This window comes from Scyliorhinus canicula, chromosome 19 (assembly GCF_902713615.1).
Source record: "Scyliorhinus canicula chromosome 19, sScyCan1.1, whole genome shotgun sequence".
NCBI lineage: Eukaryota > Metazoa > Chordata > Chondrichthyes > Carcharhiniformes > Scyliorhinidae > Scyliorhinus > Scyliorhinus canicula.
Window position 1 is genome coordinate 24,069,203 of NC_052164.1, and position 26,282 is coordinate 24,095,484.

Here is a 26,282-nt window from a genome sequence, read left to right on the forward strand (position 1 = left end):
TTAAAATTATGTCCCCTCGTGACAGCCATTTCCACACTGGGGAAAAGTCTGGCTATCCATTTTATCCATGACTCTCATCGCCCTGTACACCTTTATCAAGTCACCTCTCTGCCTTCTTCGCTCCAGTGAGAAAAGCCCTAGCTCCCTCAATCTTTCTTCATAAGACATGCCCTCCAGTCCAGGCAGCACCTTGGTAAATCTCCTCTGTACCCTCTCCAAAGCATCCACATCCTTCCTATAATGAGGTGACCAGAACTGGATACAATATTCCAAATGTGGTCTAACTAGAGTTTTATAAAGCTGCAGCAAAACCTCGTCGCTCTTAAACTCAATCCCCCTGTTAATGAAAGCCAACACACCATACGCCTTCTTAACAATCCTATCAACCTGGGTGGCAACTTTGAGGGATCTATGTATGTGGATCCCAAGATCCCTCTGTTCCTCCACACTTCCAAGAATCCTGCCTTTAACCCTGTATTCAGCAATCCTGCCTTTAACCCTGTATTCAGCATTCAAATTCGACTTTCCAAAATGAATCACTTCACATTTATCAAGGTTGAACTCCATCTGCCACTTCTCAGCCCATCTGCATCCTGTCAATGTCCTGTTGTAACCTGCAACAACCCTCAACACTATCTACAACTCCACCAACTTTTGTGTCATCAGCAAACTTACTAACCCACCCTTCCACTTCCTCATCCAAGTCAGTTCTAAAAACCACAAAGAGCAGAGGTCCCAGAACAGATCCTTGCAGGACACCACTGGTCACCGACCTCCAGGCGGAATACTTTCCATCCACTACCACTCACTGTCTTCTTTCAGCCAGCCAATTCTGTATCCAGACAGCCAAAGTTCCCTGTATCCCATGCCCCCTAACTTTCTGAATGAAGTAAAGGTGACAAGCGTTCTGCTTCTCCACAACAACACCTTTGTTTCTTTGATCCAACTTCACACACAAATCTCAACCAACAAATACAGCCACCTGTAACCCTTTTATATACCAGTGACTTCTATTGGATTATTGACTTCTATTGGATTATTGACATCAAATTAGTATTTAATTGGAAGGTCTGTTAACCCATTCATAACAGGCCTTGGCATCCCCTGAGCATTGGAGTGTATGGGAAGACAAAGAGACAAAACATAGCCAAGATATGTGATACCTAACCAGAGAGGCTTGCTGGAAAGTATATATATGGACATTGGGTGAGAGTGTGATGGATTCAAGGTTTTGTAGATCTTGGGAGGGTCAACTAAAATGTCGAGCTTTATTTTGAAGACGTTAACAGCACAGGCTGTGATGTTTGATTGCCCATTTCCTGGGCAAACAAGATGTCTTGCAATCATTCTCTTAAAAAATACACAACAGAGAGTAGGATTAAACCAGGATCCGAAACCTACTTTCCTGTCCAATCATGCAGGAACAGTTAGCTAGTCTCAGTTATCCAGGTGCACACAAGAAGAGTGACTATCTAATTGAAACACCAGTCCCACCAGTGAAAGGAAGACAGACAAAACAGTACAGAAATAGCAAATAGAGCAACCAAAATCCAACCTAAAATGACTTGTTAAATAAAACCATTCCTAGTTGCTAAAATTTCAAAACAATTCCATGCTCAGAATAATTGATTTTTTAAAAAACTGGTGGCACATGGCGCAGTGGTTAGCACTGGGACTACGGCGCGGAGGACCCAGGTTCGAATCCCGCCCCTGGGTCACTGTCTGTGTGGAGTTTGCACATTCTCCCCATGGTTGCGTGGGTTTCACCTCCCACAACCCAAAGATGTAATGTTAGATGGATTGGCCACGCTAAATTGCCCCTTAATTGGGAAAAAAAAGTAATTGGGTACTCCAAATTGAATAAAAAACTGACATTGATTTGAAGAGACATTTGAAGAATTTGACTCCTGCATACCATAGAGGGTACAAAACACACAGTAAAGATACATGTTTAACATGTCTGTTTCAGAATGAAAGTGAGTGTCACCATTTTCTCCAAAACGTCCTGCTCCAACAGACCTCAAACACAATTAAACGGGAGCTCACGACTCCAAACCCAAACGGTATATCGTCACTTTCTGCTTCTGCACTCCGAACTCAGACCTCGTCTGACTTTGAAGTTGCACTGTCACTTTTAGCTGACTGCACTCCCAAGCCACAGGAAGACACCCCACAATACAGTTCAGATTGCCGAGCAAGATCAGGCTTGCCAGCTGTAAATTGTTTTGCATTTAATTTATCTTTCAAATATTAAAAGGCAGTTATTTATGTTTACCAGCAAGGAGAAGCCTTTGTACAAATAAACGTCAAGGAAGCACTTACTAGTAAATCAAAAGCTTTGTTAATACATGACAGTCTCACATTCCTAACCACATGCATATTGGTGTGAAATCTCAGAACTGCAGTCACATCTGCAAACAGTAGCTGGACAAAGAATGGGTCGATACGAAGGGAGAAGAACAGCATTTTTTGGTAGTTTAGCACAAGATTTGAATCGTGTCAGAAACAAGCCTGGCATTTTTCGCAAAATAACTCATCAATTCTCACCGAACACTCAGTATCATGAACACTGAGGTTTGCAAATTAAAATTATTCTTCAGATTTGCTTTAAGTGACAAGAATGATTGGATGAAAACTCCAATCAACTCAGGAGTAATGATGTGGCCTTCTAAAAAAAAAGCAATACGAATGGGGAAGGTTTCAAGTTAAAATGTTTGACTTACATTTGATTGGTCTTCGTAGATTTAAAAACAATCAGAACACACGTCCAATTGTTAACACGCGGAAGAATTTCTTGTGTTTAGCTTGAAAAAGGACTTCCTTAGCAGAGGCCTATTTACAATACGGTTTAATTGGTTTAACTCCTTCCCACCAAGGAATAGCAGGCCAGTTCAGAACTACTTGGCAAAAATAACAACAGGCATATCTAATTTATTAACCCAGGTTCATGCACAGGAGTGTAACAGACAACAGAAGGATGATAGGAAGAAAAATAACAAAAGTCAGAATTATTTTTACGTTCACTTTTCGTGCACAGGACAAAGAGTGCCAATTAACTGCACCCACTCATTAAGCTTAAAGCACTTGAGCTAATCATGCTCGCACACAATTATTTGTAAACTCACCTGCATCCGAATGAGCTGAAGCCACAGGCATTTTGATACCCGTTCTCCAAGACAGACTCTCCAATTGCAGTCAGAATGCTAGACTTCTACAGATTATGTTGATTCTTCATGCAATCAAATAGCTGTAAAAAAAAAGTACAACGTTTAAGTGAGGTCCAGTTGAAAACAGCTGCTTAGAGGCAGCCACCTCTGTGCATTAAATTCTAGGATTCTATGAGCACAGAGCAATATTTAGATTTATAAAGTCAATATAGCTCAGAAGGTGGCCGTTCAGCCCATCGAGTCCAAACTGAAATAATCCACGCCCTGGTAGTCTGTTTCCTTCAACCACCCATCAAGTTTGCTTTAGGAATCAATTTCCTGTTCATGTCTCGATCATGTTTTTTACTGGGCAGCCATTACACGCCATCACGTCGCACTCCCAGTTGGGGAATTCCAGGCAATCATCTGCAAGGAGGGGGTGATTTAGTGACTGTCCTGCTTCTGCCAGGATTCTTCCCCGTGAGGTTAGTCAACTTCCTGGGAGTGAGAGGGCAGCAGGTTTCCATCTGACCGTTCCATCCAGGTGGAAATTTATGTACTGCACCAGGTAACCCACCCCGTATGCTGCTGTAAAGGTTGCTCTGAGACTTTCATCAGATAACAGTTGCCATCAGTCCCGTTAAAACACTTAGGAATTCTCAGATACACTCCGGGGTATTTTGGCTGATAGAGCAGTGTGATTGTAATTTTGGTTCCTCCCTGGACTTCTATTATAACAACCCAATGTCATTTCTAGTCAGCGTAATTAAGACAATTGCACAGTGACTGCAAAAACCAATTATAATGAAAATCATCAGGGCAATGAGTAAGCCAGAAGCTCTCTCCAGATAGTTGACTTTCAGATAGTTGCCGTTAATGTGTTATGTACTCTGGGATAACACAGCCTGCAACTCGATGCAGCTTTGACCAAAAGATACTCCAGACTTTGAAGTAAGTTCAATATGATTTATTGAACCATTAGCACAATTCTCTATGAGTTTGACTCTCCTGCTAATCTTGCTACAGTAACTCAATCTAACTAACCTGTCTGCACTAAGCCACATGGTGGGTGTGATGCTTCTGATCTGCCCCTGTCCTACTCTCTAAGTGTCGCCTGTGGAAAGAGACAGAGCATGTGTGCCCTGTCCTTATATATGGGTTGTGTAATGCCCCCTTGTGGTAGTGTCGCCTCTGGGTGTCTTGACTGCCCATTGGTCGTGTCCTATTCTCTGATTTCCTTAACTGTATGTCTGCATGTCATGATGTCTCTGGTGCTCCCTCTAGTATTTACTTAGTCGTAGTGTATTTACATTAACCCCCTATGTATTTACAGTGATGCATATCACCACAGGCGTCTCTGATAATCTAACAGTTTGTTTTTAAAATGTTTGCACACGAGAGAAAACCTCCATGGTTTTGCCAAATGATCATGGGAAAAACATAGAGGGGAACAGTGTGTACATAATTGGAAAGGCACATCTCCTGCTTCAGGATTGCTCCAATATTTTGTTAAGGGCCAGAATCCCAATTGCTGCTGACTTCAACAATATCCAAGAGCTGGCAAGTTGTGGAAAATAAGCCTGGAACCATGGGCTACAGATCATGGAGTGAGGTTTCTTCTTTTATTTGTTCATGGTGGTGTGAGTGGCATTTATTGCCCATCTCTAATTGCCCATGAAAAGGTGAGTGAGCTGCCTTCTTGAACTCCTGCAGATCACGTGGTGTAGGAACATGCACAGTGCGCTGAAGGAGCGGGCTCTGTGTCAGGATTGCGTGTGGCCTGGAGGGGAACCCGCAGGTGGTAGTGTTGCCATGCATCTGCTGCCCCTGACCTTCTGGATGGTAAAGGTCATGGGTTTGGAAAGTGCTGTCAAAGGGGCCCTGGTGAGTTGCTGCAGTGAATCTGTTTATACTGCTGCCACCGCGCACCAGTGGTGGAGGGAATGAACATTTCGGGTGGTGGATGGGGAGCCAATCAAGCAGGCTGATTGGTCCCCGATGATGCCAAGTTTCTTGAGTGTTACTGGAGCTGCACTCACCTAGTCAAGTCCAGAGTATTCCATAACTTGTGCTTCGTAGATTTTGAGGATGGATTTATTTGTTAATTTGTTGTTTAATTGTCCACCACCAGTCACAATTGAATGTGGCAGGACAGCGGGGCTTCTGATCCAATAATCCATTTACCGGGCAGACTAAACACAGACTGGGTGACTGCATTATTAACGCCTCCATTCAGGCCACACGCCTGGCACTGACCTTCCTGTCATTTGCCATTTCAATTCATCATCTTTCTCTCATGCTCAAATTTCTAACCTCAACCTACTCTAGTCACATCCAGCGCAATCTGGAGGAACACTACCTTATCGTCCGATTAAGCACTTCATAGTCTCTGGACGCATTCGCGAGATCAACAACTTCTGACCCTAAACTCTGTCCATTATTTTGATTCCCCTTCAACCACCCCCCCCCCCCCCCCCCCCCACCCCCCCCCCCCCCCCCCCCACCCCCCCCCGCAAATGCCAGGCTGCATCTTGTTCCCAAGTTTTGGTTTCTGACAGCGTTGACACTTTTTCTATTATTAACACTTTCTGCTTTTTTGCTTTCAGACGGTGCTGACCTTTATTCCACTAATAACACCTAATTTAGTATTTAATACTATCGTTACCATGATTTCTTTGTCACTTACTCTCTCCTGACCTCCAATCTATCCCGGACATTCAAATTTGCTACGCCTGATCCTCCCCCCCAACCATTGAACAACAGAAAACCCATCATATTTCTACCACTTTTCAGTTCAGAAGAGTTATATTGGCTCAAAAATGTTAATTTTGTTTCTCTCTCCACAGACACTGCAAAACCTGTTGAGTTTTCCCAGCATTTTCTGGTTATATTTTAGATCTGACCCATTGATTGTGGGGTTGCTCAGCTCTGTCCATCACATGCTGCTTCCACTGTTGTTATGCAAGTCGCCCTCTGTTGTAGCTTCACCAAGTGGACACCTCGATTTTCGATACGCCTGTGTTGCCCTGACATGCCCTCCTGCACTCTTCATTGAACAAGGGCTGATTCCCGGCTTGGTAGGAATGGTAGAGTGGGGTATATGTCAGGCCATGAGGTTGCAGATTATGGTTGAGTACAGTTCTCTTGGAGGCCCAGTTTTAATTTGTTAAATCTGTTCAAAATTTATCCCATTTATCATGGTGGCAATGCTACACAACACAAAGCAGAGCATCCTCAATGTGAAGTCAGGACTTTGTCTCCTCAAGGACTGTGAGGTGGTTATTACTGCCGACAACATCATGCACAGATGCATTTGTGACAGGTAGATTGGTGAGAATGAGTTCGACTAGGTTTTTCCCTTTTGGGTCTCTCAGTACCAGTTAAACGTCCAGTCTAGCAGATATGTTCTTTAGAACTCAATCAGTAGTGGTTCTACCAAGCTTCTCTTAATGACAGACATTGAAAACAGCCTTGGAGTACATTGTGTCCTCTTGCCACCCTCAGTGTTTCCTGCAAATGGTGTTCAACAAGGAGGAGTACTGATTCATCAGCTGAGGAGTGATGCTAGGCGGTAACCTGCAGGAGGTTTCCTTTCCCATGTTTGACCTGATACCAGGAGACGTCATGGGTTCCTGAGTCAATGTTGAGGCCTCCCATGGAAACTCTTCTCCTCCATGACTGTATACCACTCAGCCACCACATCCAGTGTGCAGTTTCATTTTTTGTATTCTTTTGCGGGATGTGTGTGTCCCTGGCTGGACCAGCCAGTACCTAATCGCCCTCAAAAAGGTGCTTTCTTGAATCGCCACTGACTACGTGGTGTAGGTACACCCACAGTGATGTTAGGGAGAGAGTTCCAGGATTTTGACCCAGCGACAGTTAAGGAACGCCGATATATTTCCAAGTCAGGATGATGGGTGGGTGAGAGGGGAACTTGCAGGTGGTGGCGTTCCCATGCATTTGCTGCTCCTGTCCTTCTCGGTGGCAGAGTTTGTAGATCCTTCAAGGCAAAGATGACCATGCTCATCATCTGGGATATTAGGTAGGGTTCTGGTAGGTACATAGGTGACAGCTAAGGCTGGTCTGCACCCGGAAAGTTCTGCCGCAAGGAGGATAGAATACCGAGGATGATTGACATTTGGATGAGGTGTTGGCTTGGGGTTGTGGGTGTACCTACGCCACAGGGACTGCAGCGGCTCACAGCAGCCTGGCTCGTCACCTTGCAGTTCACGACAGCCTGGCTCATCACCTTGCGGTTCACGGCGGCCTGGCTCGTCACCTTGCAGTTCACGGCAGCCTGGCTCGTCACCTTGCAGTTCACGACAGCCTGGCTCATCACCTTGCGGTTCACGGCGGCCTGGCTCGTCACCTTGCAGTTCACGGCAGCCTGGCTCGTCATCTTGCAGTTCACGACAGCCTGGCTCATCACTATCTCACCGGTAATTAGGGATGGGCAATAAATGCTCTTCTAGCTAACGATGCTCACAGCCCATGAAAGAGGAAATACAAATTCCTCCTTTGATTTTCCCTCAGCCTCTCAATAAGAGTGGTACTGTCAAATCTAGACCCCCTCCCCTCCCCCCACTCCCAGTTGTCTAGAGGAATGCAGGGAAATATCAAGCAGAAAAAGAACGGGTACAAAGAACTAAGCACTGCCGGTAGCCATGGCGAGGACAGGAAGTGCAGGGGCGAAGTAAAAAAGGAAATCAAAGCGAGGGCATGAAAAAAGATTTGCATGTGGAAGTAAAGAAAACCCAAAGGCGTTTTACCAACATATTAATGGTGCTGATCTTAAGACCAATGTCGTTGTATGAAGAATAAATTCAGGCAACATTGCATGTCCAGCTGTGAACTGCCAGCAACTACACATCGGCAAAAAGAAAAGCACAAAGTAATCCTTGGAGACCTCGGGCTGGATTCTCCGCCGGCGGGATGCTCCGTTTTGCCGACAACCCGGGGGTTTTCCGACAGCGTGGCGCTGCCCCACCTCATTGACCGGCCGGCATAATGGAGCATCCCGCTGGCAGGATGAACCAGAAATGTGGCGCAGCAGGGTGGAGAATCCAGTCCCTTGTTCTTTGCCCAGAGGATCTCAGGTTGACCATCCACCTGATATCAGATTTCTCTTCCAGGATCGCTGTGGTGAATGTAACTTAGTAATTCACACTGTATTTACCAATACCATTGTAAGCGCAGTAGCGTTATCCGACCACTAGGGGGAGTAGCTCTGGGAATGCTCAGGAGTTTGTACAGGGCTCCACCCTTGGCTCCGCCCACAACTCCTCCCCTAGACTGCTGTATATATAGCCGTGTCCAGAACCAGCCTGCAGTTCATCAAGAGTTCAACGGGTAACAGGCTGGCTCTGTAGTAAGTAGATTAAAACCACTGTTCATATCTTAAAGCACGTGTCTCGTGAATTGATGGTTCCATCAATTTGATCTACTTAAGAACAGTCAGGATCGATCATGGAATCAGCCCTCAAGCCTGGACGCCTGGAACTCGACACACAGGATGCAGAGGCAAAAGAAATCTTCTCCCACTGGCTGTGGTGCTTTAAGGCCTACCTGGCAGAAGCGAGCTCAGCCAAAACAACAGAGGAACAGAAGTTAAATCTACTGCACGCGAGGGTGAGCCACAGAATCTCTACGCAACTAAACTCGGCCGGTTCATATACTGCAGCGGTAGCGATACTCGATAAGATGTATGTAAGGCCCATTAACGAAGTTTACGCATGCCATGTGTTCACGACTCGCCGCCAGCGGCCTACAGAATCACTCGCCGAATTTTTAAGAGAGCTCAATAATCTATCGAATAACTGTAACTATCAAGCGGTTACCGCGGCTGAACATAGAGAACTTGCTGTACGCGATGTTTTTGTAGCAGCCCTCAGGTCTAATTATGTGCGCCAACGACTGCTGGAAAAGGGGGCCCAAGACTTAGAAACAACTGCGGAAATTGCTACCACGATGGAGGTCTTCTTCCACAGCCTCACCTCGTTCCCCGCGGACCCCGCGACCCAATCATGGGCCCCCGACCAGCGACTCCCCCAGGCCTGTGCACGTGTCTCGTGAATTGATGGTTCCATCAATCGCCAACATGGAAGACAGTAGGCAGCACCACAGAGAAAAACATGAAGCAAGTTGGTACTAGTATGCAATCCTACCTAACTTTATAAGTGACTGTGAATGGGTCAGAAGACCCCAGGACATATCTGAGCATGCTGGCATAAAGGGCGGGATTCTCTAATCCCGCGGCAGAGTGTGCACGCCGTCGTAAACGCCATCGCATTTTATGACGACGGGGCCAGCACGGCGCTGGAGTGGTTTGCGCCACTTCAGCTGCTGATCCCGGTGCGAATTGTGCGCTCCAGGACCCGCGCATGCGCAGTGCCGCCAGCGTCAACGCGCGCATGCGCAGTGGCCTCCTTCAACACGCCGGCCCCGATGCAACATGGCACAGGGCTACAGGGGCTGCCGCGTAGGAAAGGAGGCCCCCAGCTAGAGAGACCGGCCCGCCGATCGGTGGGCCCCGATCGCTTGCCAGGACGCATCGGAGGGCCCCCCCCCCCCCCCGCACAGGCTGCAACCCGACCCTTCCACGCTGAGTTCCCGCCGGGACTCAGTTTTTTTTTTCATTGCCGCTAGGCCCATCTGGGCCGGAGAATCAGGGGGAGGGGGGGCTGTGTAGAGCGGCCCGTGACCAGCGCCATGCCAACCACGCCAGCGCCAATGGCACAGATTCTCTGCTCTGCGGAGAATCGCGTGTTGGTGTCGGGGCAGTGTGGCCTGATCGCGGGGATTCTCCGGCCCGGCCCAGGGCTGGATGAATCCCACCCAAAATCTCTTGAGGCATTTCTCCGGGCAACTAAATGTCTCCATTACCTTCCAAATACCCTCAAAGTTTTGTTGTGTGGTCGGGGTCAAGACAGGGGTGCCGATCCATTCTCCCAAAGTATACTGCTCGGATCTGTAGTTTCTCAAAACCGTAAATCCTTATTTAGAGACAGTATTTACACATTTAGACTGCTGCGTGAGGTTCAAGCTTCTCCTCTTCCCAGGCCTCTCTTACATCTCAGTCAGGCACCATTACTACATCAGCATCTTGTATGTATCTCGGTATTTGAGTAAAGTGCTATTTGTCTGGCACCTGTGCGTCAAACCAGGTGCCAGACTGGTGCTGCCAAGGTGCCCAGGTGTCACTGCCAACTGGCAGGGCCATTGCCAGGGTACCAAGTTGGCATTTTTCCTGCGATGCGTTTTGGACATGGAGGTGCCCTTTGGAGGTGCCGGGGAGAGGGGGGAGCCTGAGGACCCCCTTATTGGCGAGTAAGGGCTTGGGGGGGGGGGGTTTGAGGGTCATGTTGGAGGGTCGAGAGATCGGGACGCCATTTAGAAATGGTGTCCCGATATCATCCTGCTCTGAGGAATACTGGCGAGTGGAGCAGAAAACGGGGTTAAATTTGGCCTTGGCTGCACATTCCCTGCTGAGGCCCCCAATGGCTGTTCGACAGCGTGGTGCTTCTCGACGCTCCGAGTGCAATTGAAGTCACGTGATACAAACACAAGTTTAGAAGTAACTACTTGAAGACTTTAATTTGAGAACATGTTACATTCTAGTTGTTCGATGTCATATAAAAATATACTAATCCTTTTTTGTCTGGCATGTGTATTGTTCCAGAATGCTACTGGTCCTGTGATTCTCCAGTGAAAGCACGCAGCTTCCTTGAACTATGGCTTTCTGCCTGAAACAATTTCTCTCAATGTAATTGTGATTTCTGGCAGAATAATGTTTCACCGAGAAGTCAACTAATTTGTTGTCAATGGCACAACCACAAGCAGCTACCACAAAACAAGTGTAAAATATAGTAGCTGTTGCTACTATAAACTATAGTAACTGTAGATAGTCTTCTGAGTGTTGGTATTCAATCACAAGATCAATAGGTTAATGAAAACATGGACTATCATGCTGACTTAGTTTAGAAAGCTACTGTCAGATAACGATTTTTTTCTGCCTTTGAGCATCACGGAACATTTAAAGTGTGTATTTAATTCAGTTATAATATTTTGTCTTGGTCCTAACTCCAGGTCGAATTAGTTCAGCTCAGATGAGGTGGCAGATGGGGAACTGTAGTTAGTCTCAATACGAGCGAGTTTGGACCATCAAAATGGGCGAGGAAAGACATCGCCAAGCTTTCTGCTGTCCAGTACTCTCGCGGGATAATGTACATTCTGACAGGATTGGGTTCAATTGCGCGTGATTCTCCACCTCCCTCAGTCCTACTGGAATCCAAAGCCGATTGGTGAAGTCAAGGTACAGAGCTTTTCTCTCCTGGGATCTTTAGCTAATTTTGTTCAGTCCCACAGCTCTCCCCTCACGCTCAGTGTCCCTGCTGTCCCCTCTATATGTGCTCAAGTACGTCATTAAACAATGCCCTTCACCTGTGTGTCCTTAAATTATAATTAGCACAGCAATAACACACCCCCGACTGGACACCAATGCCAACAACCTCCATTTTGGCCAGTCAGCACTCAATCTGTGGGCCTGAATGAGAAAATTAAAGTCTCCCCTCCCTCACTCAGCCTTACTTCTTTTTTTTAATAAATTTAAAGTACCCAATACATTTTTTCCAATTTAGGGGCAATTTAGCATTGCTAATCCACCTTTGGGTTGTGGGGGCAAAACCCATGCAAACACAGAGAGAATGTACAAACTCCACACGGACAGTGACCCAGAGCCGGGATCGAACCTGGGACCTCGGCGTCGTGAGGCAGCAATGACTCAGTGCTACTTCTACCCAAATACTGTTATGAACGCTGCGCACTGTCAGAATTTGGTTGCCATAAGGACCTTCTGCCCCAGTATACAAGAGCTGACATCACTTATAACATCAGCAACAGGACTTGAACATGAAATCCAGAGTGTTGATCAGGAGCAGTAACTGAATGGATGTAAGAAACAAAATGTTTAGGTTCGGGGGGGGGGAGGGGGGCAGAAAAAGGCGGAGAGACCAGAACCTATTCTGTGGGAGTTAGGACAGAGGAAGATGGTAAGAACAGGATGTGGTAGGAATGAAAGTGCCAGCAATAACAGAGTGTGCATAAAGGCAGTGTCAACATGAACTGAGGTGGGAGGGGAAAGGTGCGTGACAACTAACTAAGGGAGGAGAGTACAATGTTAAATTAAATGGAGCGTGATGGAGGATTGTAATTGGGAAGGGACGAAGTTAGTTTGAACTGGAGAAAAGAAAAATAGAAGATTGAATGGAGCGAAGGATAAAGCAGAAGTGCTCTATGGAAACAAATGGCAGAAGTGTGAATTAGGAGGGCAGTCCCTTGTGAGCTGATTGAGCGACGGAGAAGTCAGCAACAGAGGAGGCACAACATTGCTGCTTTGAGTCAAGAGAGTGGGCCCCTTTAAGATTGGAGTGGTGTTGACAAGTGGAGGGTGAGCAGATTTGGCCAATAACTGTTGAGATAGTCTTCGTACAAAGTGTTAATGGGCCAAATATTGGTGTGCTTTATGGAGTATAATAGTTAATCAGAATTGCCATTTTTACTGTAAATTTGAAAATTATGCAGAAGACCACCCTTGCACCATATCAAATTGCATCGCACTTAGAGCATGGAAGCTGGCCATTCAGCCCAAATGGTCTGCACCCACCCTACTTTCATCTGACCCCTATCAGCACAGCCTTCTATTTCTTTCTCCCACATGACCTTCTCCCTATTTGGCATCCACTGAATTGCATCTACACTATTCACCTCAACTAATCCATGTGGTAACGTTCTGTGTTGCTCCCTGGCTGAAGGAGCTTCCTCTGAATTCTTTCTTGGATCCATCAGTGACTATGACCCCTAACTTTGGAGTAATTTTCTCTAGTCTCCCCTATAAAGCCCCTTGATAATTTTGAGATTTGTATTAGTTCACACATCGGCTTTCTCTTTCCCAGAGAAAGGAGCCCCAGTCGGTTCTTTAGTTCCTGAGGGTTATAAACCTGCCTTTCTGGTATGATCCTCATAAATCCTTTTTGTGTTTCCTCCAGTGGCACCAGGTTTGCGAACTCTTTATTATATTAGGACCGTGCACCGTACTCGAACCAAGATTCTATATAAATTTAACAATATTTCTCTGCTCATTCATTCAATTCCTCTGGAAACAGATCCTGGCGCTTTGTTTGCATTTCTTACGACCTTGTTAATCTGCATCACTCCATTTAATTAATTAGAATGTCAGTAGATTAGTGGATGGAATGGCATTTGGGGTGAATGTGCATTGTTGTAAATCTATTGCAATCCTGACTACAGTGACCCTACAGTGAATCAAACACAATTCAAATCCCCGACCTGGCAATTTGCATTAATTAATAAAAGTCTTTGCCCCTGGGTAATTGATTATCTGTTGCTGCTGGGAGAAGACAATTTTTAACAAAGTTGTTTCCAAGCGGAATCGCTTCAACACCATTTGAAACTAGAAATGAAACAAAAAGGAAATGGAGCTGACAGGTGCCATCTACCCAAATAGGGACAGAGTCCCGTTGCGCGGGATTAGCCGGGTGTTTCCCAGCGATTAGAGCGGCAAAAAACACCCTGTTATCAAATGCCCATACGGGTAGATTTGGGACCTCAGTGGGGAACTCCTCAAAGAGGCTACACAGCCCTATTTTCTGCAGTGAGGACCTCCAGCACTGCCAGGATACCAGCCTGCCCCCGGGGCATGCACCTGGGGCCTCCAGTCCCCTGGGAGGCCCCCACGAATGCTGTTTTTGTCTGGTCTCCATTTGTGGAGACCAGTACTGAACGGCGTTCACCCGAAGTCTCCAAGGCGAGAGTGTTAGATCCCACGCCTTGGTCAGATCTCGGGAAAGCATGTGAGAGTGAGACTAGCTGTCTCACTCTAATATGCAAATTTGCCAGAAAGTGATCCCACCCACAATGGGCAGGATTCACATTGCGACATCTGAGGAGATTGTGTTAGATCTCGCAAGGCATGGTGAGCCAGGTAGATCCCAGAACTGGGACCTCCCAGCATCTACTGGTCACATTGCGCTGCACCCACACTGCTTTTCGGGCACAACACGACTGGTAGTTCCCTCCCGAAATCTCCCTTGACCCATCCATTGAGAAATCAAACTTGTAACTTTAATACTTCGACTGCCTTCATGTGCTTGAGATTTGTTTTCTCCCCTATATATGAATGAAGAGTGCTGAGTCTTAGCGACGTTGGGAGGCATCCAACCACTGGCCGGCGTCTGGATCTTCTGGTCCCACCACTGTCAACTGGTTTTCCTGATGTTCCCATCCTCCGCTGCCAGGGAACTTGTCACTACATGGGAAGGAGGTGGGGGAGGGGGGTTTCGCTGTCGGCAAAGCCGCAATTGGAACGGGTGTAAAATGTCAGCCAATGGCTGAAATTTCCTGGCCCCATCATTGCGGGAACTGCCAAGGGAGATTCAACATTCCAGCCAAAAGTCCATTGATTTTCAGTGGGACTGGACGAACCCAGTAGTGGGCGTTGCCGGAAAGACCTGCCCTATATCTCATTGCAATGGTTTTATTTTCATGCAATGGTGCATGATCTCTTTCTGAAATGTCAGAATTTTAGCGAAGTCACCATTTATTGTAGCTGAAGGCCACCTTTACAAATTTACTAGGTTGGTATGCATAACTGGGCAACTTATCAAAATTCCTGGGCGAGAATCTCCCAGCCCCGAGTCGGGCCGGAGTATCGCCGAAACCGCGCCACGCCGCAGGCGCGCGATTCTCCGAGGTGCAGAGAATCAGCACCATTTGCGCCGGCGAGTTTGGTGCGACGCAGGTCACGGGTCGCTGTACGACTCTGGGCCGCTGATTCTCCATCCCGGATGGGCTGAGCGGCCGCGCAGAAAAAGCAGATCCCACCGGCGCCGTCCACACCTGGTCGCTGCCAGCGGGAACTCTGCGCAAAGAATCGGAGGGCGCCCAATGGGAGTGGGGGGGGGGGGGGGGCTCCATCCCCAGGGGGACCTCCGATGTGATTTGGCACGCGATCGGGGCCCACCAATCTGCGGGCTGGCCTCTCCCCCGCCACCCCCCCCCCCCCCCCTCTCTCCCCGGGCCTACTTTGTTGCGCGTCAGGCCCCAGAACCAACGTACCATGTTGCGTCGGGGCCAGAGCGTTCAGTAAGGCCACCGCACATGCACAGGAGAATTGAGGAGGGAGAAAGAGAGGGGGCACTTTGAGAAGCCAACACCCGTGGAATCAAACCCCAGCAAGTCACTGCATTTCAGACAGTGGTTCTCCAACTTATTGCGTGGACCACTTAGAGAGTATAAAAGACCCCTCAGACCACTTACAGGTCCTCCGCCGCATGCTTTTGTTTGCCACTGCAAATAAAAGGTCAACAGGATTAATAGAAAGATCAGCACTGCTATTAATGAGATAATGTCTGATTCCAAGCTGGAGAGGTTCAGTCTCAAATCAGTCAACATGTTCATCTGGATCCTTTTCTTTGTTTTCAGTCATACTACTGTTGAAAAATACATCTTACAGTTGTATGTTGCTGAGAATGGCAGGAGGTGCTTCAGAGCTGTGCCAAGTCCAGGAAATTCAGACTGTGCATGGAGTCGAAAATCCATCGAATCTTTGTCACACCGAATGTCACCTTCAGTGACATGCGTTCTGGTGCAGCCCATGGGCCATCTGGAGGGTCTGACGGCCCACCAGCCCACCACACTTTGAGAGACCTCTGCTTTCAGAGGGGAGAAAATGAAATGCGAGAAGTGAAAGGGAAACAGAAGTTTCCTGAATTGTACCAAAATACTGAAAACATAATAACTAGGCAGGATTTTGATGGACATTCAAAATGTTGCATTGTGGTAGTTTGTGGAAGTCCCTCATTTATTGTGCTTCATCAACACCATTACAGTGGGAAACAACACAGATGGTACAATTAGCATGTACTACAATATCAAATATTTCCAGGCTACAAGTAGCTTCACATTCCATCTGTGACAAACACATTATGTAAACTATTTCCAATTAATATTAACATTCCGAGAAAATGACAGGCAGCCATGTCAGGCTTAAGGAGAAATTAAAACCATTGCCACTCAATAGCACCCTCTGCTGATTCCATTATGGATTAAGACAAATTTTTAAAAAAGCTTTCACCAGCTATTCTTTCTAATGTTTACGCAACAAAGCAGTTTCGCAGTTCCGAAGATAGGCAACTAAAATTCCAGTCACAGAAATCTAGCAGCTAACCAATGATCGCGTTGTTAGCTCACAACTACAGTTTGAAATTTATAACGAAGCTTTTTACAAATACGCATTTTAATTATATTTGTTTGATCACACTGGGCATCAATTGCCCGCGGGAGTCTTCGGCCACGCCAGCACGCCGACCGGAAATTCCTGCCCAATATCAATAGGCCTTTACATGGTTCCCTTCCCCTCCGTGGCAATTTTGTGGCAGCATCGTAGCACAGTTCGATTCCCGGCTTGGGTCACTGTCTGTGTGGAATCTGCACGTTCTCCCAGTGTCTGTGCGGGCTTCCTCCGGGCACTCTGGTTTCCTCCCACAAGTCCCGAAAGATGTGCTTGTTAGCTGAATTGGACATTCTGAATTCTCCCTCCGTGTAGCCAAACAGGCGACGGAATGTGGCGACTAGGGGATTTTCACAGTAACTTCATTGTAGTGTTAATGTAAGCCTACTTGTGACAATAATAAAGATTATTATTAGATTATTAGAACGCAGCCTTAAATCTAGCCAGCCATGCTATTTTAAAATAAAAGCAGAAAATGCTGGAAATACTCAGCAGGTCAGGCAGCATCTGTGGAAAGAGAAACAAGAGTTATTGGGCACGATCTAACGGCCGCGCCGAACTCGGGATGCGGCACATCTGGGAAGTCGCAAAAGAGGCCTCTCACGAGGTTTACCCAGCTGGTTACGCCTCGCGAGATCTAACGGGATCAATGGACGGGATCCAGATTTGCATATTCAAGTGAACAGTTAGCCTCGCTGGAATTTGTCTATGCCGGATCTACCCAGTGCCCGGGATCAAATTCCCTCGTCTGGTAGATCCCGGCCGGGCGCCGTTTCGCACTGGTCTCCACAAACGTGGACCAGGCGGAATGGCACTTGAGGGGGGGGCTCTCCCAGATGATCGGAGGCCCCCAGGTGGTCGGCCACTGGGTAGCATCATGCCCTGGTACTGATGATGCCACCCAGGCACCTTGACACTGCCAGGGTGTCCAGGTGGCACTGCCAAAGTGCCGAAGTGGCATCGTCCCTGTGCCGGGGATTGGGCCCGGGGGTCCCTGGCCTTGTGAGGTGGGGTGAGCGGAGCTCAAGGCCTCCCTAATCGTTACGTTTGTGTATTGGGGAGATCGGAGGGGTCATGTTGGTGGGGGGGGGGGGGGGGGGGGGGGGGGGGGGGAGAGGAGGAGGAGGGGGGGGGAGAACAGTCCAGAGTGCAGAAAATGAAGGTCGGAGTGGCCTTGGCTGGACCTTCCTCGCCAAGGCCTGAAAAAGAAGAGTCCAGTTTAACAGTGGGATTGTTCTCGGCACCCACAACGGGACTGATTTAAAAAAAATGCTAAATCGAGCTTTCATCAGAACTCGGGGGCATTGACCTGACCTGTTAACTCTTTTTCAAACTCCACCTATATTGCCTGACCTGCTGAGTATTTCTAGCACTTTCTGTTATTGTTTCAGATTTCCAGCTTACGTAGCGTTTGGCTTTGGCGATGTTATTTTAAGCCAAATATTTGGATACTAACTAAACACTTGATCAATTTTCTCAGTTAAGATTTACTATATTTCAGAGATTCAAATTACTGAGATCAGGCTTTATATAGGCCAGTTTGAAGGGTGAAGATGTTACTCAATAATATCAATTATGCAACTACAACTTTGAATATAGACCATATGAACATCGATTATCTCTCTGGCTCACCCTCCAAGAAGTGATTTATCCCATTTGGCACCTCACTTTGATGACGAAGCTGTGCTTATGAACTTCTGATCTCAGAGATAAGAAGCCCTCACGGCACAGTACATTAGAGCGCCTTCATGTCACCCTGTTTATGACACATTTCATTTTGAAGATCAAATTACAGTGGTCATCTTTATGTGCGTCATTAGTTAAGGCTTTAATGAAATAGTCAGTGAAGCTCAGCAAGATTTTAATATGTTTAAAGTGATAAAAAACTGAATGGACATCATCACTTTTTCACATCATAATATTTGTTGTGTGTCAAGATGATATGAAGCTCACTCTGTCTTTCTGAGATTGCAACAAGATATTCAAAGCGTACACAACTTGTTTTAGTCCAGGAACCTCTAATTGTACATTGCATTCAGAATGAAAAAGTGGTTCAAAATTTTTCCCTCTGTTACGATCCCCAAACAGATCTCAACAGTGGCTAGGATAGTGGACGGAAACCCCAATATTTATTTATTTAAAATTTTAGAGTACCCAATTAATTTTTTCCAATTAAGGGGCAATTTAGCGTGGCCAATCCATCTACCCTCACATCTTTGCATTGTGGGGGTGACACCCATGCAAACACGGGGAGAATGTGCAAACTCCACACGGACAGTGACCCAGAGCCGGGATTGAACCTGGGACCTCGGCACCGTGAGGCAGCAGGGCTAACCCACTGAGCCACCGTGCTGCCCGAAACCCCAATATTTTAGTTTATTCATTAGACTATGTGGAAATATCGATTCGCTCCTTGAGTGAAGACATAAACAAAACTTTATTATAACTACAATATCAAACTTTTTAAACTTCAAACCCAAAGAGAACTGCCTACATGAACACCTTAAAACTACTATTCAATTTCCCATTAAACAACAAGAAAATACACAAACAGCTCTCAAGCCAGCTTAAACAAGCAAAGTCCATACTTGCATTTCAAAGCAAATCCGAGCACTTGAGAGCCCCTTCAGACTTCAGTTGAATGTATTCAAAGGACTGCTTCAACGTGAGTTGATTCAGTCTTTTCCTTGTCTCCAGACAAGGCTGTTCTGTTTTTAACTATTATCACTTTTCAAGATATCGCACTGGAAAAGAAAACTGTCTCTGGTCACTAGCGCAGTAGTTAGCACTGTTGCTTCACAACGGCAGGCACCGGGTTCGATTCCCGGCTTGGGTCACTGTCTATGCGGAATCTGCACGTTCTCCCCATGTCTGTGTGGGTTTCCTCCGGACGTTCCAGTTTCTTCCCACAAGTCCCAAAAGATGTATTAGGTAAATTGGACATTCTGAATTGTCCCTCAGTGTAGCCAAACAGGCGACAGTAAGTGTGAGAGAGAGTGTGGCGACTACGAGATTTTCACAGTAACTTCATTGCAGTGTTAATGTAAGCCTATGTGCTACACTAATAAAGACTATTATTATTATTATTAAAAAAACTAGGGTTGCCAAATCAGATTTCACTTCCAAAGCCCTTTCTCCAAAAACCGTGGGCTGCATTATCCGTGGGACAACGCCGAGATAGCGAAACGCGATCAGCCGGAGAATCGGCTCTGATGCCGAAATCGGGCCTGATGCCGGCTTCGTGCAGAATCAACATTCTCTGGACCCCCAAAATCGACGAAATCATGCGGCAACCATGCTGCCTGGAAGTACAGTATGTATCTCATTATCGGTCATGACGACCGATTTTCCGGGGCCTCAGCGATAGTGTCCCTCGGATCGGCCGATTTCCCGACGGCGTGTTTCTGATGTGGTATAAAAAATCGTGAAGCTGGCGTGCTGGCTGAGGCAGCTGAGAGAGAAGGCGTGGGGGGACTGCAGGTTCCCCGATTGGACACCGGCTGTGCTTCCTGCGGGGTGGAGGGGGCCCTGCCAGGGCCGGGGGAGGGGAAGTTGGGGGGGGGGGGGGGGGGGGGAGACAGGCAGAGCAGCCGGGGTGTCCCTGACAGGACAGGGGCGGTGCCCTTGCATCGAGCGCCATTACGGCGGCCATCTTGCTGGCCACCCATGTCGGCCCCTGGGTGGACGCAGAGGAAATGGCTGTATTGATGGGTGCCCCCCCCCCACCCCAACCACCCCACCCAACCGGCAACACCCACAGGGGAAACCATTCAGGGCCACGCCGACGGAAGCCCCCAGTGAGGGCAGTGTCATCAAACCGTGCCCCTGGCAGCAGGGACGGGTGCCAGGACCGGGGGCACCGATGGTGCCGGGGTGGGGGCAAACGTGGCTGGGGCGTGTGCTGACAACCAGGGCCACAGTGTAGCCCATAGTACCTGGTTGGGCATGGGTGTATGCGCCATGGTTACATGTTTTCCCTTGACCCCCTGCAGATAATTCTGGCATCCGGTCATCAACCAGCGATGTTGGCCACCTCGCCAATGGCGCCGACGGCAGCTCCCACCTCTGCCCAGGCACGGCGAATGGTGGTGTCTGTTGACCTCCCTCCCAGCCTGGGGTACAGCACGAGATTTTGAGTTCGGCGTTGCGGAAGAGCCATGTTGGCTGCAATGCTTGTGTCTGGGGCGGGGAGAATGCCTTAAGTCCAGCAGCTGCGGTGCGTCAATCACTGAATTGGCAAATCTGTTCCCAGACTGTGGCGTTCCTCGTTATGCCCGTGCTAGCCCCTTGGGAGCGGTTGAATCGCTGCAGCTGTGGACCTGATTTTTGCCATCGTGAAACTTCACAATTTTCACGACGGCGTCAACACTTAGTCTCCAGAATGGAGAATCCAGCCTCGGGTGCCCTGTGCCCAAGACGACCCATCAGCTGGATAGGCGCACTCCAGCACAACCAGTGCCATCTTTTTGGCTGGAATAAGTGTGTGTGGGGAGTTTAATGTGTATGTGCGGCTGAACCTTGTCAGCCTCCCGAGTGTCAATCACGGACCCGGCGAATCCCGCACCGTTTTTCAGCAGTATCGATAGTGTTCCACATGGCGCCGGTGCTAGCCCAGTACGCCACTTTTCGGGACGCCGGTCCCGATTCCATACGTGGAAATGGATTCTCTGCCCCAGCGGAGATTTTGGCACGGGGTACGGAGAATCCAGCCCAGGGTGTGCCGGGACTGAGAAACCCGCCCCTGGCCATCACCACAGCATAGAATCATAGAATTTACAGTGCAGAAGGAGGCCATTCAGCCCATCGAGTCTGCACCGACCCTTGGAAAGAGCACCCCACCCAACCCACACCTCAACCCTCCCCATAACCCCACTCAACCTTTTTGGACACTAAGAGCAATTTAGCATGGCCAATCCACCTAACCTGCGCATCTTTGGATTGCGGGAGGAAACCTTTGGACTGTGGGAGGAAACCGGAGCACCCGGAGGAAACCCACGCACACACGGGGAGAACGTGCAGACTCCACACAGTGAGCCAAGCCAGGAGTCGACCCATAGAAGCAACATTCGCGACTCCACAATCCATCTCTGCAGAGAGGCAAGAAGTCGCATCGTTGCAGGCACAGCGGCGGTAACAACACCAACTCTAGTACCAGGTGCCTTCTCTTCACCTGCATGCCCCACCACTGGGCAGGTGAGATAGATACCATAAAAGATACCATGATCCAGTGAGATGCCCAACACATAGTCCACTGGCAGAGGATCAGCTCCATCAACATGTCAGAGTATCAGTGCCTCGGGAGGCTCAGGTTCTTACACTGATCGCTGTTGAACCTGCACCTTCCTGGAACAAGGCCTCCTTCCCAGTAGAGAAGGTAGGCACACTGTGGCAAAGACCAACAAGATCGCTGTCACTGGAGGTGCCACTTGCCCGATTCTCCACCACTCACCCAGTTTCATGCTCTCTTCACCTGCGAGGAGAGAAAGCAGATTTGTGAGCGGTTATGGTGGCTTTTGTGGAGAGGAGGGATGGATCCCATTTCTGGACTGTAAGACATGGATGCAAAAGGGCAATAGGTTGGCGGTGACTGCCAGTGTCGGCTCTTCAGATGGGTACGTGATGTGCCTCGTGAAGTGAAGATGCAAGATGTCTTGTCCTGAGGGGTTCTGTGCAGGGCAATGCTGTGAAAGTGTTCTTCAAATCCCTTTTCTTGCCCTCCTGAGGTCATAGAAATCCCTACAGCTTAGAAGATGGCCATTCTGCCCATCGAGTCTGCACCAACCCTCTAAAAGGTGCACCCTACCCAGCACCACTCCACCCGCTCTATTCCCGTAACCCCACCTAACCTTTTGGATACTTAGGGGGCAATTTAGCACAGCCAATCCACCTCACCTGCATATATTTGGACTGTGGGAGGAAACCGGAGCACCCGGAGGAAACCCCCGCAGACCCAGGGAGAATGTGCAAACTCCACACAGTCACCCGAGGTCAGAATTGAACCCAGGTCCCTAGCGCTGTGAGGCAACAGTGCCAACCACTGTGCCATCGTGTCGCCTTTGGAATTTGTCTTGAGCATTATCTCCAATGTGACAGGGTCAACAGCTCCAGCCAAACCTGCTTGGTTGTCCTCTTCCTCTCCCCCTTGGTGGAGCTCACATCACTGCAGCCCCTTGCATCACTCAACAGAACCTCCGGGTAAAAGTGAGAGATTGTGCAGGGAAGCCCGAGGTACGTGCTCTCCATTCCTGTGGTCACAGCAGCCTCAGAAATCCAAGTGCTAGTGAGCTTGTCTGACCCCATGCCATGGCCCTTTTAAAGAAAAATATTTTTGCTGGAGGAACTTCAGCTCACAGACTTGCACTGGAGGCTGAACAGCAGACATTGTGACAATCGGGGAGGGGCAAAGTTAACTGGACACTTTTGTTACAGGAGAAGGTCACACCCATAGAACATAGAACAGTACAGCACAGAACAGGCCCTTCGGCCCTCGATGTTGTGCCGAGCAATGATCACCCTACTCAAACCCACGTATCCATCATATACACGTAACCCAACAATCCCCCCATTAACCTTACACTACGGGCAATTTAGCATGGCCAATCCACCTAACCCGCACATCTTTGGACTGTGGGAGGAAACCGGAGCATCCGGAGGAAACCCACGCACACACGGGGAGAACGTGCAGATTCCACACAGACCGTGACCCAGCCGGGAATCAAACCTGGAACCCTGGAGCTGTGAAGCATTTATGCTAACCACCATGCTACCGTGCTGCCCTACCGTGCTTACCCTTTAGGGAAATAACCTGATTTGATCAATTGGCAGAGACAGGAGGGTGTGACTGCGAGCAAGACAAGAAGTGGAGGAGCCTCAGCCATTGCAATTATCCAATAGGTTCCAGGTTCTTGCATCTTGCACAGATGAAAGTGGGGGTGCGCGGAGGATGAGGAATCTGACCATGGCATCATGGTACAGGAAGCCATTCAAGCAGTTGTGGTAAGGGGGGGGGGGGGGGGGGGTTTACAGCAATGTAATGGTAATAGGGGACAATATAGCCAAAGGCACAGTTCTCTGCAGCCGAGAATCCAGAAGGCTGGTGTTACCTGCCCATAACCAAGATTCAGGACATCTATTCTGGGCCAGAGAGGAACCTGCAGTGGGAGGGGCAGGATTCAGTTGCCGTGGTCCATGTAGGTACCAAGAACTTTGGTAAAATTCGGAAAGAGGTTCGACTTGGGTATTAGAAGTAGCGAGAGGCTAAACAAAAACGCAAGACCTCAAAGGTATTAACCCCCAGATTATTATCTGAGCCTCAAGAAGATGAGAATAGGGCAAGTCATATTAGAGAGTTCAACACTTGGCTCAAAGACTGGTGATGGAGAAATAGGCTTCAAATCATGGAACATCTGTACCAGTACTGGGGGAGAGTGGGACCTGCACTGGAGGGGTGGTCTACACCTGATCTGTACTGGGACCAGTGTTCTGGTGAGTTGTATAACAAGGGCGGTAGAAAGAGATTTAAACTGAATAGCGGGGTCGAGGGATCAAGTGAGGGAAAACATAACAAATTGGAAAGGATGGCAAGGCAAGAGAGCAAGGTAACTGATAATCTGAGTATGGCAGGAAGGGACAGAGTGCACAAATTTAACAGAGCGCTCATAGATAAAGCTGGAGGTTGCGCAAATAATAAATTAAGGGCACTCTATCTGAATACAAACAGCATTCGCAACAAGGTAGATGCATTTAGGGCACAAGGAGAAGTAAACAAGTGTGATCCCATTGCCATTACAGAGACACGGCTGCAGGGTGACCAAGGCCCGGAACTGAATGTTCAAGGGTATTTAGGGAGGAGAGGCAAAAGGAAAAGGAGGTGAGAGGGAGCTGTTAATGAAAAAATGAGACCAGTGCATTCGTGAGAGAGGATCTTAGATCGGAAGATCAAACCGTGAAATCAGTTGGGTGAAGCTGTTTAGGAAATTGAAAGGGGCAACTGTGGTGAATCACAGTAGCGTAATTCACACTGTATTACACGTTGTACTATGTCTCTGTAAGCTCGGCACACGAGCAGTTGCGCTGCTCTGCCACTAGGGGGAGATGCACTGGGAGTGTACGGGAGTTTGTACTGGGCTCCACCCTTGGCTCCACCCATGGCTCCTCCCCCTAACCTGGAGTATAAAGGTTGATGCTGAAAGCCTGCCTGCCAGTTCACCTGGAGTTCATCTTGTCACAGGCAGGCTCTGTTGTAAGACGATTAAAACCACTGTTCACTTCTAACCACGTGTCGCGTGAATTGATGGTCTCATCAGCAACAAACACGTCCGGCCGAATGGCGTCCTTCTGCACTGTAACAGTTCTATGATTCTATGATCTATTGGACCATTTGCACACTTCCCTGTCTTTTTTTAAATTCATTTGTGTGATGTGGGTGTCGATTTTTAAAAAAAAAATAATTGATGGAATGTGGGCGTCGCTGGCTAGGCCAGCATTTATTTCCCATCCCAAAATTGCCCTTCAGAGGGAGTGTGAGAGAGAGAGAGAGAGAGGGAGGGAGAGAGAGAGAGAGAGGGAGGGAAAGGGATGGAGGGAGAGAGAGAGAGAGAGGGAGTGTGTGACGGACGGAGGGAGAGAGACAGGGAGGAAGAGGGAGAGAGAGAGGGAGTGTGTGAGGGAGGGAGGGAGAGAAAGAGAGAGAGAGAGGGAGTGAGTGAGAGAGGGAGAGAGAGAGAGAGAGAGGGAGTGAGAGAGGGAGGAGAGACAGAGAGGGAGGGAGAGGGCGGGAGAGAGACAGAGAGACGGATGGAGAGAGAGAGACATGAACTGCAGTCCATGTGATGTAGGTACACCCACAGTGCTGTTAGGGAAGGAGTTCCAAAACAAGTGACCCAGCAACGTAGAATCATAGAACCCGTGCAGTACAGAAGGAGGCTATTCAGCCCATAGAGTCTGCACCGACCCTCTGAAAGAGTACTCATTCCCCCACCCTACCCCATTAACTCCTTAATCTAACCTGCACATCTTTTTGTGCACTACAGGACAATTTAGCATAGCCAATCCATCCAACCTGCACATTTTTGGACTGTGGGAGAAAACCGGAGCACCTGGAGGAAACACGTGCAGACGTGGGGAGAATGTCTACCATTACATTGCTATAAAATCCATCCCCCGCCCCCCCCCCCCCCCCCCCCCCCCCTTCCCGTACCAGCCTCCCCGAACAGGTGCCGGAATGTGACGACTAGGGGCTTTTCACAGTAACTTAATTGAAGCCTACTCGTGACAATAAGTGATTTTCATTTTCATTTCATTTCATGTGTAAACTCCACACAGACAGCGACCCAAGGTCGGAATTGAACCCGGGTTGCTGGTGCTGTGAGGCAGCCGTGCTAACCACTGTTCCACCGTGCCACCCCAGATATATTTCCAAGTCAGGATGCTGAGTGACTTGCATTGGAGCCTCCAGGTGGTGGTAGTCCAGGAATTGCCCTTGAACTGAATGGCTGCTGGGCCGTTAAGAGACAAGCACATTGCAGTGGGTCTGGTAGGCCAGACCAGGTAGGCATACTGGGTTCCCTTCCCTCAAGGACATTAGTGAACCAGATAGATTATTACAATAGTGATAGCTGGTCAACATTACTGAGACAACTACCGAATTCAAATTCCAACAGCTGCTGTGGTTGGGATCTGACCTCATGTATCCAGACATAATTCTGGCTCTCTACATTACTAGTCCAGCGACACCACCATGATACCATCTCCCCATATGCCCCCCATAACCACCGACTCCCCTGTCAATGAAAAATCTAACTCAGCCTTGTGATGATCAATGATCGGGC

General features: G+C 48.3%; 1 protein-coding gene across 5 annotated transcripts in view; it reads right to left on the reverse strand.

Moving 5' to 3' along the window:
- The window catches only part of mpp2b (membrane protein, palmitoylated 2b (MAGUK p55 subfamily member 2)), a 721,652-nt gene that overhangs the window by 397,103 nt on the left and 298,267 nt on the right, over nucleotides 1–26,282 (reverse strand). For 4 of the 5 annotated variants that reach the window (XM_038778699.1, XM_038778701.1, XM_038778703.1 and 1 more), the window contains exon 2: nucleotides 3,126–3,247. In XM_038778699.1, the coding sequence (XP_038634627.1) occupies nucleotides 3,126–3,156 (31 nt within the window). In that variant the 5' untranslated portion in view covers nucleotides 3,157–3,247. Of the gene's footprint in view, nucleotides 1–2,723; nucleotides 2,743–3,125; nucleotides 3,248–26,282 lie in introns of those variants that run through there. The other variant, XM_038778705.1, reaches the window with a different exon arrangement.